General features: G+C 39.2%; 1 protein-coding gene across 1 annotated transcript in view; it reads right to left on the reverse strand.

Moving 5' to 3' along the window:
- Positions 1-12,982, reverse strand: part of CHD2 (chromodomain helicase DNA binding protein 2) — a 123,496-nt gene extending 110,514 nt beyond the window's left edge. The window contains exon 1 of the mRNA XM_065871891.1: positions 12,921-12,982. Coding sequence (XP_065727963.1) covers positions 12,921-12,982 — 62 coding nt within the window. The remainder of the gene's footprint in view (positions 1-12,920) is intronic.
- Between the last annotated feature and the right edge of the window lie 1,388 nt (positions 12,983-14,370).

Consider the following 14,370-nt stretch of genomic DNA (forward strand, 5'->3'; position numbering starts at 1 on the left):
ATTATTTTACATTAATCTGCTTGGCAGAAATTAAAGTCTGGTTAACATTAAAGTATGATGAGAAAGTAGGGAAAATAGTACTCATATACCATCACTGAAAAAGTAGAAGCTTTGGAAAGCTATTTGGCATATTACCCTAGAAATATGCATGAATCGTGTGAGTTTATCAGTGGGTATATAACCTGAACAAATTATCAAATGTGTGCAGGAGATGGTAAGTATAAAAATGTTCAGAGCTCTGCTCATAAGATAAAAAAAAGGAAATAACCTAAATGTTCATGTATGAAAATACAAAAATAAAATGTGAAACATTCATACCATGCAATTAACTACAACAGTTAAGACTAGGGATGAATCAGATCTATAAATATCAATATGACAATTTCAAAACTATTGTATTTTCTTAAACACAAAATATATTACATGAACCATGTACGTTTTAAAAATGCCAAGGTTTTTATATGCCAAGTTCATGAAAGTGACTAGGGAAAAGGGGTGAATAGGATTTTGACTATATCTAACCTGTTGAAAACTTTTAATTTTATTCTTTGAACTTCCCTGAATTTTTCTTAATTTCTCAAAAAAGAGCTGTTTCTAACATTGAAGAACTGATCGGTATTCCGGAGTAGACCTTCCTAGGATTTGGCAATTCTTCTGGAACTCACTTTAACACTGGAAACACTAAGGATCCTCTTTTCAGAAAAAGGTACATATATGTAAGAGACAAAATACACACAAAAATGCTGTGTAGTTTCAGAAGATAAAGGGTTAATTCAGTCCCATCAGTAAACCAGCCCACCCCACCCCAAGATTAAGAAACCCAATGATAAAGGAGGAAAAAAAAAATCTACTTTTAATAACCATATTTCTAAAATTTTCAACTGGTGCCAGGCAGAAGTCACCTTTATCTCTATTATGCTACTCTGCTCCCCAATAACCAGTAAACATTTGAGTAGTCCTACATAGTTTAGGAAGCATTAAACAAATGGAACCCAGGCATACATATCATTAGGGAAAAGTGAATTATAACAAGAAGCCTGGGTAAGGTACAAATTAAACATTCATTTGGCAAATACCTATCCCAATCTGGGTCTGGCAGAGCACTAAGGATTAACATAAAAGGCGAGGCAAGCTTTCTACTCGGGTAACAACATGGAAGACTAACCCTTCATGCGGTGAAAGGCAGTTACAGAAAGAACTCTCCCTATAATCTACCATACCAACTGATGTTTTTACATACATTTAGAACCCTGAGGTTAGATGAACTTATTTGACCAGGAGTTCCTTTCAGCCCTTTGAGTCTTATCTTTCCTTATTAACAACTTTCAGGCTACAGTTTTAGACTTTTATAAGTTAGCAACTCCAAAGCTCAAAGGAGATTTAGAAGTCCTGGCTGCCAACCTCAATAGTAAATGTGGAACTTCGACAACACCGTCATTGGAAGTAAGTGAAGTCCCTGAATCAGGCCACAGAAAAGGAAAAGTGAGGCCTCCCAACTTTCTTAATAACAGCCAACACTCACTGTGGCAAGCACTTCAGTGTTTTAGACCAGTTTCTCACACTCAGCATTATTTATGTTTTTTTGTCGGGGGGAATAAGGGGTCTGTCCTGTGTATTGTAGGATGTTGAGCAACATTGCTGGCCTCTACCCACTAGATGCCAGTAGCACCCCGACCTGAACCCAAAATACCTCCAGACACTGCCAAAAGTCTTGCTGGGGGAGGAGTTGGTGTCCCCAAGCTGAAAACTAGTGTTATAAAAACAGTATTTTACTTAATTCTAACTTCCCCAAGAGAGACATACTATATACCCTTACTCCTATTTTAAAGATAGAGAAACAAGCTCAGAGGTTCCTGCTCAAGATTCTATAGCTAAAAAGAAAGAGAAAAGAGACCCAAAGTCCCGTTCCATTAGCCCTTATTTCCCAAACCTGCCTCAGTGCAAGAATCAAGGGAGGCTGTTGCTCAACATACAGACTCCTGGACACCTCCCCAGAATGACTGAACCCAAAACTTCCAGGGAAGAAGCCTGGGAATATGTTTAACAAGCACCTCAGGTGATTCTTAGCAAGTAAATCTGGGGACTTAAATGCCTATATAAAGCTAAATTTAGAGGAAACAAACTTTTTAATCAAGCAAGGGAACTGGAACACTGCAAGGATTTGACCCATCACCCCCTTCCCTCAAAATGACAACTTACCAGCCGTATACTGCCTCCATTTTAATGTCAAATCAACCAGCATTATCAACTGGAACTGAAGGCGCCCTCTAATTACAGTTTTTGACAGCCACCACACTCAGGAACCATTTCCCCAGAGGGCATGTCTATAGGACAAGTGTTCCCAACGCTGGCTTTGCAATGGACACACCTGGAGCCCTTCTGACAATCTCCCCCCTCCCCTCCCCTCCCCTCCTCTCTCTCCTCTTCCCTCCCTCCCCTCCCACTACAAGACCCCCCAAATCCAATCAGGTATGGGCCCGGGTTTTTTAAATTCACAAGTGATTCTGATGCAAAGCCTATGCTGGAATTAAGTTTACTACAACAAAAAACAAAAATTAGAAGCAAAGCTCAGTCTCTACAAACTGGCCAAATCCAAAGTGCATTTGTGGTGCTGGAGTCTGTCCAACCAGAGGAGGGCCCGGTTCTCGTCTCCAGCACCCCTCCACCCACCACCTTTCCTCGTACTACTCCCCCATCGGTTTGTCAAACTACCCCCAGGGGAAATCACTGGATACAAGTTAACTTGAATCTTTCCATGTAAAATCACCGCCTTTTGAAAAGCAATCTGTCTCTGGCATAAATCACACCAGTGATTTTCAGCTTTTGGTTTCTTTAAAAATGTAAAGTTTTTTAAGACAAACAGAGTACAGAATTAGTCTACAGTTTTACTATTTTCCCCAATCACCTACATAGTTTCCTCTTACCTATCTAATCCTGGAGCCAAACTGCCCGTGTCTCAATCCAGTTCTATCTACCCTTTATTCCCCCTTGTGCCTCAGTTTTCTCATCTACAAAAGACGGGTGGATAATCCTACCTACCTCACAGACCTGATGTGAGGACAACTCAAAGTAACACATATCAAGGACTTAGAACAAGTTGCAGGCTCATAGCAGGCACTACTGTTAGCAATTATTGAATCTCTCCAAAACAATCAATGCAGTTTTCAATGAAAAATCTCAACGATCATTTCATCTACTGGTTTGCACAACTGAAAGCAGAACCAGAATAAACGGGCAGGAGAAGTAACTATAAATCCTCGTTAAGTACACAACCTCACTGAAGGAACGGGACATGAGTATAAGAAGAGCTCAGCAGGACGCAGGACCACCCACAGAAGTTCAAAAGAAGAAAGCTCTGTGACAGTTAACCTGGGAATGCTAGTGGAAGGAGGTCACTATCATTTCTGCTACACTAACCCTCACACTAAATAAAATATACATTCAAAACTCCTTGAAACAGTGCCTGACACAGTGAACACTCAATACAATGCAAATCTACCCTGGTATTCACCACACGTTATTTTCCTTCATGACAAAATCCAAATGAAAGATTACCAGCCACGACTGGACTAAGAAATAACTCATACAAATGCAATACCCTGAGGCTTATTTTTATATTCTATTCTCTTATTCTGTTTTTAACGCTGGTTACAATTCACAACCCACCAGCAGGTGACAAATATCACTCTAAATAACTGATTCACAGCACAACCCAGGGCCACTGCTCTAGCCCTAAGTTACCTTTATCAGCTATGGGGAAAAGGAATTCTGAATGGAATGTAACTGTTCAAAGTTAATTCTGGAATCCAAACTTTTGGAGGTCTCTAAACGGGTTCAAGTAGACAATCACAGTAAAGAAGAGATAGCACTAGAATTTAAAGCAATTGGAGGCGAAAAAATCCCATCAGTATAAACATTTCAAAGGTATGCTACAGCAGGATCTGGCATGACACTGAAATGGAAACTTTTCCTCTTCCATCAAGCATACAACTCCCCCTTATCAGCACCCCATCCCCCATTGCTTCCAGACCTCCAAATTCAAGCTGCCCTAAAAAGGGAACTGAGAAAATAGGACAAGGAATGGAGAGACAAAGGATTAGAAAAAAATGTAACAAGTGCTCCATCAGAATATTTGAAACACATGGGGAAACATGCAAACATATGGAAACACATGCAAATTGGAAACACATGGAGAGCTTTTAAAAATTAATCACAGGGATTGGGCTGGACATTGGTATTTTTAGAAGCTCTCCAAGGTCTGAGGTAGAAACAAAAAACAGAATTCAACAACTCAAACCAAAAGTAAAGGAAATGAAGAAAGCAGAGGAAACCCAAATCATGAGACTATAGGTCTAACAGAATAAACTGGACATTAGGCATTATGTTAAATCAAATGTCACTATGGTGAAGACTGATTAGTAAAAGCAAGCTACAGCCAATTAGATTTTTTAAGATTTATTTATTATTTATCTATTTATTTAATTTATTTTTGGCTCCGTCGGGTCTTGGTTGTAGCACACGGGATATTCGTCGTGGTGCACGAGCTTCCCTCTATCTGTGGCACGCGGGTTCCAGAGCGTGTGGGCTCTGTAGTTTGCGGCACGCTGGCTCTAGTCAAGGTGTGTGGGCTCAGCAGCCCCGCAGCATGTGGGATCTTAGTTCCCTGCCCAGGGATCAAACCTGCATCCCCTGCATTATAAGGTAGATTCTTTACCACTGGGCCACCAGGGAAGTCCCGCCAGTTAGATTTTGTTGTAAATATTACTGTAGTTACATTTATATCCAAACAGCACTGCACCTTGGTATTAATTATTCACTCTTGTACAGCTTGAGAGGGAAATGAGGCAGAGGGTAAACGAGGGCAATAATTACCAGCTCCAGAAGGAGGAGATAAGGCATCTACTCAGAGTGACTGCCAAGAGGAGGGCTATGACTCACACAAGCTGGTCTACTCCAGAAAGAGTCATATGCTCCTTTCAAAAGGCTGGGTTTCTCAGGGGGATAAATTTTAAAAATAAGAACAATTAAAGGATTAACTGCAAAATACACCCAAGGTTTCAACTAACTAAAAGAGGACCTGCCTCCTAAATTCATTTTAACAAACCTCTCTCCTAACTTGCCTAAATAGACCAGACTCCTGTGGGAGGCCAGGCCACCAGCCACAGAACCTCACGGGCAGCCTGGCTCTTAAAGAGGGACTTAGAGGGACTTCCCTGGTGGCTCCGTGGTTAGGAATCTGCCTGCCAATGCGGGGGACACGGGTTCTGAGCCCTGGTCCGGGAAGATCCCACATGCCACGGAGCAACTAAGCCCGTGAGCCACAACTGCTGAAGCCCGCGTGCCTGGAGCCCATGCACCACAGCAAGAGAAACCACTGCAATGAGAGGCCCAAGCACCACAACGAAGAGTAGCCCCTGCTCACCGCAACTAGAGAAAGCCCGCGCACAGCAACAAAAGACCCAATGCAGCCAAAAATAAATAAATAAATTTATATTAAAAAAAAAAAAGAGGGACTTAGAAAAAGAAAGATGAAGCATTAGGAATAAAATATTACTAGCAGCTTGCAGTTACTGAGTACTTTCAGTGTAACAGTCTCTCTTTGCTAAATACTTTATAGGCATTGTGTGATTTAATCTTCATAACCCAGTGAAGACTGTCATTATCCACACTTTTTTTTTTTGGCGGTGCCGCGCGGCACGCGGGATCTTAGTTCTCGACCAGGGATCGAACCCGAGCCCCCTGCAGTGGAAACTCGGAGTCCTAGCCACTGGACCACCAGGGAAGTCCCATATCCACACTTCAGAAATGAGAGTATTCCAACAGTGTACTTCATTAGCCTAAATTGGGAAGAAAAGTTTTCAGTACTAAAGTAAATGCTGCACTAGTGCCCATCATTGTACACAGCTCTTGCCCGGCACGGAAGGAACAGTTAAAGACTTGACAAATTATAAAATAACTCATCAGAACTGGATCCTAAGTATAAAATCAAGACTATCTTTAGAATGATGCCTTAGGTGCTGCTCTTCTCCAACACTCTCCCCATGAATATCAGAGTAATCACTCTCCAGAAGCTATCACTAAAATAACAAAAATGGTGACCTTAGCCAAACATGTTAACAAAATGTTGTAGGTCAATTATACTTCAAAAACAAACCAACTTACGGAAAGAGAGATCAGATTTGTGGACCAGAGACAGGGTTGGGGGATGGGGGGGTAATGAGGGGTCTGTGGGGAGGGGGAATTGAATAAAGATAGCTAAAAGGGGGCTTTTCCCTGGTGGCGCAGTGGTTGAGAGTCCGCCTGCTGATGCAGGGGACACGGGTTCGTGCCCCGGTCTGGGGAGATTCCACATGCCGCGGAGTGGCTGGGCCCGTGAGCTATGGCCGCTGAGCCTGCGCGTCCGGAGCCTGTGCTCCGCAACGGGAGAGGCCGCAACGGTGAGAGGCCCGCGTACCGCAAAAAAAAAAAAAAAAAAAAATTATTAAAAAAAAGATAGCTAAAAGGTGTACAAACCTCCAGTATAAGACAAATAAGTACTAGGGATGTACGGTAAAACACGATAAATATAATTAACACTGCTGTATGTTATATAGAAAATTTGTTTAAAAAGTAAATCCTGAAAGTTCTCATCACAAGGAAAACAATTTTTTAACTTTGTATCTACCAGATGATACATGTTCACTAAACTTACTGTGGTCATCATTTCATGATGTATGTACGTCAAATCGTTATGCTGCATACCTTAAATGTATACAGTGCTGTATGTCAATCATATCTCAATAAAACTGGAAGAAAAAAAGAGACTTAACCAAACATGTTAACAGTAAGATGCTAAATTGGAACTGTTTTGAAATGCAGCATGAGTGCCTTCCATACACCTACATTCTCCATGATTTATTTCACCAAAGCCTTGTCCCCCCACCTCCAATACACCCAGTAGAAGAGCTTTTAATAAAAGGGTCTCTGCCCCCAGACCTCCCTTATCAATTAGTTTAGACTGATTAGGGGCAAGGTCATAACATATAAAGTATGTGCTCCAACACTGTGCTAAATTACTGAAAACAAAATAAACATAAAACAGACCCTGGGCATTTGGTGAATTGTGTCAACTTCTGTTGTTTGGATTTATACTAATAACACGGAAGTTCCAAAGAAGTAGTAATAGGCAATTTTGGTGAGGTATGAATTTGAATTCAATGCCCAATCAATCAGGTTGAAATGCAGGAGGGAATTATTCAGCTATAGTACCAAACACCAGCTAAGTAGGCCAACACAGTTGTTTTTATATGTATGCAAAATAACTCTTGGGTGATTAAAAAGAACAGTTTCTTCGCTAAAACGCCCTCCTTAAGAAAGTCAACTGAGTTCTAAGGTTTTCAAAACAAACAAAAAAGCTAAAAGACCTTAAAAAACTGATGCTCATGCCCAGAATAAATTTACCAAATGTCACACAGAGCAGTCACTTAATTTTTATGTCAGGAGCAAGTTGACTGTGCCACATTTTATGGTGACTGTAATTTGGTCACAAGTAATGAATGACAGGAGTCTGAAAATAGGTGGTTGTAGGAGGGATCTCTCACAGTTGTCAGGGTTTGCTGTATATGGGAAGGGGTAAGTAAACCAATCAATTATAAAATCTGTGAGTTTCACATACTGTCAGGTAAAATTCAACTAAACTTCCAGATTCATCTCTCAAACAACAACTTGCTAAAACTTTTTATGACTAAAGCTTCTTATGAAATACTGTTTGCCCACCTTCCTGCAACTGCTTAACCTTTACAAAAGATGTTACTCTCCAAAGAGCCAAATATCAATTGGAAACTGCAGGTTTTCAAAACAAGAATCCAAAAGAAAGAGGAAAGATTAATCAGCACTTTTCTTGCCGTTTCATTACATTCTGCACACAGGAGGAAAACCCATAGAAAGCTCAATGAACAGACCTAATACTCTGGTTCTTTAAAGTTAATTGGCTCCAAGTGGCATGCAAACTATTCACAGATATACTGCTATATCATAATATTCATTTTAACTCACATAGTAACAATATTTATTACATCTACAACAGAGCAGTTCATATCCTGGAACACGATTGCAGTGTTACTTAATTCTATCTTTTAATTTAGGATATTTAGCAAATAAAATTTTAATACAACTAACCAGAATTCAATCTCAATACACAGAAAGAACCTTTCTTCTTCTTGCTTTATATCCACCTTCAGAAGTTGCTAATATGTTAATGATCATCAAATTCTTAAGTATTTGTCCCTAAGGCTGTTAAAAATTTCATCATATATATTTGAGCATATACTTTAAAAATCACTTACAGAAGCTTTGATGAACGAGTCTGTAAAACTGAAAACCCAATTTCACCTAAAGTTTCCACAAAGAATTCTTCGTAAAGAACCAAGACTATGCGAACCTACAAAACCAATTAATAATGTAGTTAATTTTATCTTCTATAAACTTTATTCAGAAACTCACGATATGCCCAGGTAAACATCTCTTCCAAAGTACCATACTTTTACTCAATAAAAAACTTCTGAACTATTGCCAACTATGTGACAGATCATTCCAGTTATTGCTAAAAACACTCCAAAAGCTTAGAAAAAACTTTTCACCAGGGTACGATTACGAAAACACCAATATAGTCTTTCCTTCTTACTTAAATTCATTACTTGTGACCAAATTACAGTCACCATTGGTAAGCTATGATTTTTTTTTAACCAGAAATCCTTGCAAGGGTTTCCAAACAAGGCAGACCATGAGCATCATTACAGCATTTTAACAAGTTTACCAGGATTGAATTAAAATTTCCAGAATGGGGGATCTGAGAAGTTTCCTAAGATTTTGCCAAGTAATTCCACTACTGGCCAAGCTTTGGGAGTCACTATTCTTCAGCAAGTGCTTTAACACTTAAGAAGAGTTATTTTCTAACACTTGTTTGCACAGTTATGGATGCCTATTGCTGTATTCTGTTGTTTAAGTTAACCTAATATTAGTAACCTAGTAGTTACTGGTCAGGTGAAAATCTCTAGCTGTTTTCTACTTAACTATCCCGTTGTTAATCTTAAAAATAAATCACTTTGCACATACTGACCTGAGTTTTTCTCCATCAAATGCCAATTGAGAAAATGTTTGGTACCAAGTAAAAATGCACGGGGACAAGTTCAAATAATCTTCCCTTTGTTTATGAGCCATGTATTATACAACAGCTGTAACACCGTTAACAAGTTTCAATTAAAATAAAAATATCTCCTCTTGACAGTGAAACGCTTTTGGTCAATGGTAACAAACTCACTAATCTCTTCACAGTGAACACAAAAAAGAAAAAAAAAAAGACCCGCTAGGATATGAGAAAGGAAAGCGAAAACGATAAAAACTGGCAGGTTTTCGACTTGAAGGTTTCCGATTAGTGCCTTTTACTTTCTCCAAAAGCAGAAGCCGCTTCTAAATGAGGAAAACCATTCCTAGGGATGAGCAAAAAATACACGCTGCAGGGTGGAGACGGCCACAGGGCTGGATGCAGGGCGCCGCCAGGGGCGAAATCGCGCAGGAGAGGGCGCCCACCGGAAAGTCCCAGACAGCCTTCCCTTCCCCTCCCCCCCCACCCCACCCCACCCCACCCCCGTTCCCACCCCCACTCCCAACCCCGTGCCCCTTGGCGTGCGACTGCCTAGGCAAAAAGGAACGACGTAGGCTGCGCACGCAGCCTAACGTCACTGCGTTCGCCCCTCCCGGCGACGAGGCGCCTGACGTCGCAGGGCGGAGCCTGCCCACAGGCCGCCGCTGTTGACCCGCTGTTACCAAGCGCGCGCACAGCCAATCAGCAGTCGGCGCCGGCGCCGGCCGGCCTTTGAACTCGGCACGGCAACTTCCTGCTGTTTGGCGAGTACACAGTGCAATGCAGTATGTCTGTCAGCGCTGCGGCACAAAGGAACAGCCATTTTGTGACTGAGCTGGAAATGCACCAAGATGCCAGGGGCTCAGAAAGCTGCTGCCGGCGCTAACTACCAAGCTGCCCTTTATTTCAGTACCAAAGAACAAAAAAGGGGGAGGGGGGAGATACTTCGGTATTTCAGGTTTCAATTCGCTTTATTTTCAATCTTCTCAAAAAATCCCGATTCCTAAGAATTATCAGCATCATAAAATGGCTGCCACTTAAAAAAAACTCCCTGTTCCACTCCACAAGCAACTGCATTATGCCAACTTCTAACCATCCCCAGCCTTTTAGAGTAACAACTAAAAGGCTGATTAAAAAGATTTTGCCCGCACCTCAGGTTATCAAAATAAAATCTGGCTCAGAGGCAGACGTTTTGGAGATAAATTTAATAAACTGTTTCAGTTCTTATGATAAATTGAAAACGCAGCGTCCTAGAACACACAGCTCTTTGTGTGCAGTTCCATTCCCATTTCCTTCTCTTTCCATTTTGTGATATTACTGAAGTTACCCCAAACCGCAAATTATTTTAGATAAGTGTGTGATATACATTTCTATATATGTCTATCACAAAAACTTTGTTTCAAATATTTAAAAATTTACAGATATCAAGTATCTTTAAAATCATGTTTTTGAAAGTGAACTTTTTAACCTTCAAAAATCATGATATACAAAGTATAACATTATACTTAAGCATTAACTTCAAAAGAACAACAAACTTACAAAATGACTATTAAGTATTGCCATTATTTCCAAAAACAGGAGCATACCAGCCATACCTAAATTTACACTCAATTCTTTCAGGTCCTAAAGTAAATCTCAGACCAAAAAGTTTACTTGACCTGCAAACTCCTCCCTTCCTCTCCTGTGGCTCAGGCTGCGTAAGTGGGTATCTGTAGTATTCCCTAAACGCTATAGACTTCATGCCACAGAAACTAGGTCCTTATGGAGAAATTCTGATGGATTAAGGAACCAAGTTCTGGCTACCATAAGTCACCTTAATTTTAGCTCACTTAAAAATAACAATCTACTACAATGAAACACCACTAACATTCTATAGCTTTACAATTTTAAAAGGAAGTGATGTCATAATTATGTGCATGTATTAAGGTATGCAATTTAGGGTAAAAGTAATTTAACACTCCATCTTCTTTTCAAGGAGTCTCTCAAATATTTTTTGACACTCATCAGGTATATGAATCAAAATATACGTGACAAAAAAAGACATTTAAAAGTACAGTGCATGCCTCTAGTTAAGCTGCAACCTCATTACCAGGAGACAAATGCATGGCAACTTCCATGTAGTTTTCCAGGTCAGAGTATCATTAAAGGAAAGAATAACAACACCGCTTAATTTTTTTAAATTAGAAAGCAGAGTCTGATCAATGATGTTAACCACAAACCTTGCCTGAGAAAGCCAAAACCCATGTGAGATATGCAAATCATACACTCAAGGGAGTACCAATTTTAGGTATTGAATCTTTAATAATTTGTCAAAGATGCCTGGGGATTCCTATTTGTTCAAATCACCATCACTTTTCAGAAAAGTCAGTTTAGAATCAGTAGAGAAGTTTTCTGTCCTAAATCTAACCTAGGTATACATGGGCAATTCAATTCCAGAGACAGCAATCCAAACTATGTGACAACTCAATTTGCAAAAGAATTTGGAAAGGTATTTTTAAAAGCAAGGGTCAAAATATTTTAAGTCTTATAAAACATAAAAATTTAACATTATTAATAAACCATTTTCAAAACTTTCAAATCACTAACCTAATAATAAAGTATATTGTTTATATAAAATTATAAAAGAAAGAGCAAAGCTGGGGAGAAAAAAATCATATAACCAATCAAATTCTTGTTAAATGCATGATTTAAAATTTATAACATGACAATTCATAGAACACACATCAAGAAATGCATTCATATATACTTTAAAAAATTAATATACAGATCATACAAAACATCTTAGAGGCTTTTCATACAAGAAAACATCTTAGAGACTTTATTACTTAGTCACTAATATGGTGAACTCCAACAAATGTGAAACAAATCATGATTTGAACAAACAGTACATTTGTAAGCTTCAGGAGATAAAGCATTCCAGGCGACTCTGTCGAAATAAATCAATAAATTTAAAGCAGCTACAACTAAAATGCAAGGATAAAATACTACATCTACCAACCAAAGAGCATTGTCTGAATATAAGCATACAAATGCAAACCATAAAGTATTTTAAATATAAAACATACAATTACAATCAGTAGCAAACACAAAATAAAAGCATATTAATAGTATTCCAAGATTTCTGTGATCACAGGTCTGATCTCATAAATGCAGGAACTGTAATCATCGAGAGTAAAGGTTTTGATAAATCTTATCAAAATTTCCTAAAATGTCAAGAGTATCAAAAGAAATACAGAGTCAAATAAAAATATAAACTGAGAGGCATCAGTCAAAGGGTCCTTTTTGCAATTTCATTTTAAAATGTACATTTTTTCATTCATATAACTTTCTCAAATGTCTATTTACTATAATTTACTACCACAAGGCTCCTCTATGGCCTTCAGTTACAAGTTTGGGTATCCTAGATTCTTCAAAGAAAAAATTTGCCTTGTATGTAAAATGGTGCAATGCAGCAATGGCTAAACCGACAAGGTCATTTTCCTACAGCACGAAAACCTAAAAACTGAAATTTATTGACAAAAAAACTGTAGTTTACAGGAAAGGCCCCCTTGAATAAAGGTACCTTACCTTTTGACTGCTGTAAGAGGCCTTAAGTCACAACTTAACTTTCATAAATTGCTACCAAAAAATTAGGGTGTGGCATATTAGCAATCTCAAGGTCACGCTTTAAAAAACGAATCCAAATTAGTAAAATACTTAAAATAAAACAGATAGCTATCCTTGTCTGTCAAGGTGAACAATGTAAGCTGAGGTTTCCCCCAAAAAAAAAGAAAAAAGGAAGAAAGTTGATAGCTCATACCTCGATGCATTGCTGTGTAGCGAACTGTCCTCCTCTTGGCTTTTGTCCTTATTTCTCATCATCTTTTAATTCTTAAATATTAAGGGGGAGGGGGAATCTGTGTTTGCTTTGAAGTCCTGTGCCCAGGTATTTACTGTCAAAAGTTGAAAGAAAGGTAAGGTCCCAGCTTCTATCGATGGTTTTTATTATCAGGAACAAAGTCCTGACGATGTAACGATATTGTTATAACACAACAGCGGTTAAGCACCAAAAAGCAAAATATTTCTATTTTTTCTTTAAAAAAAAACACATAAAAACAGGCTAAACCGAACAGGGAGAATCATCACTATCAATAAGGAAAGTTTCTCAAAGTAACACACTGGATACAAATAACAATCTCTGTATCTTATTGCGTCATCCAGGAATTTCTCATATTTACAGAAAATAAAGCAAACATAAACATATAAATCTTTTAAATTATCACTAATGATCATGAACTTACCTGATCCATGTAGTAGGTCCAAAGCAAGAGTCCTATCTAGTAGTAGAAAAATATCAGATCCAAATAATTAAAAATAAAAACAAAATTCTCCGTTAAAAAACAAAAAATAAATAAAATTATCCTCAAATATGTTAACTGGTCAAAAAAATACAGCAACAATTAATCCTAAAACGGGTCCGGAAGAAAAAAAACCTCATTAGGAGAGCGCACAAAAATGGAGGTGCGCCATGGCTTCTAAGCTGGAAAAAACAACGACCTGGGCTCTCAGTACGGCTGCTTCTTTCCAACAAGGCACGAAAAGAAAGCTCCCAAAAGCTGCTTTTCTCCCTAAAAAAGGTTCGAATCGACCCCAGTAAGTCACCAGGACAGGCAGGGGGCTGCGGGGGCCCCCTGAGGCTGCCTGAAAGTTAGGGAAAGTTGCGTAAAGTGAGGCGAAGGCAGGGAGCAGAGCGCGCTCTCTCTAAGGCACAGCCGCCATCTAGAGCCTCCTTCCCAGCTCTGAGAGCTCTGCCTTTGATTGACACTCTCTACATTTACCCCACAACTCAGGTGATGTACCATAGACCCACCCCTTCATCTCCACCAAAAAAAAAAAAAAAAAAAAAAAAAAAAGATCCTCCATCCCAGGGAGCCTAAGGACCCCTACCCCCACCTCTCCCTGCCCCTCCAGACCACCCCATCAGGGGGAGGGGGGAGGGTTTCTTAACCCCCTCTGGCTCAAGCACCCTTTTTAAGCCAGAGAGAAATGTAATTTGTTCCTTTTGTCTAAAGATCTGCTAAATATTTCAGTCCTTGAGCTAAAATAACTTCCTCTCTGGACAGGAAGTGGTGTTTTATCAAGCCATTTTGAAAGAGGGATAATTCTTAGAGTATACAAAGCTCAGCTTAAGTATTAATCTTTTTAAAAACTACCCCCCACCATGGGTAAAATGGTTTCTAAATAAAAGCAAAACCTCAACTTAATAAATT

Source organism: Phocoena phocoena, chromosome 2, assembly GCF_963924675.1.
Source record: "Phocoena phocoena chromosome 2, mPhoPho1.1, whole genome shotgun sequence".
In the NCBI taxonomy this organism is placed as follows: Eukaryota; Metazoa; Chordata; class Mammalia; order Artiodactyla; family Phocoenidae; genus Phocoena; species Phocoena phocoena.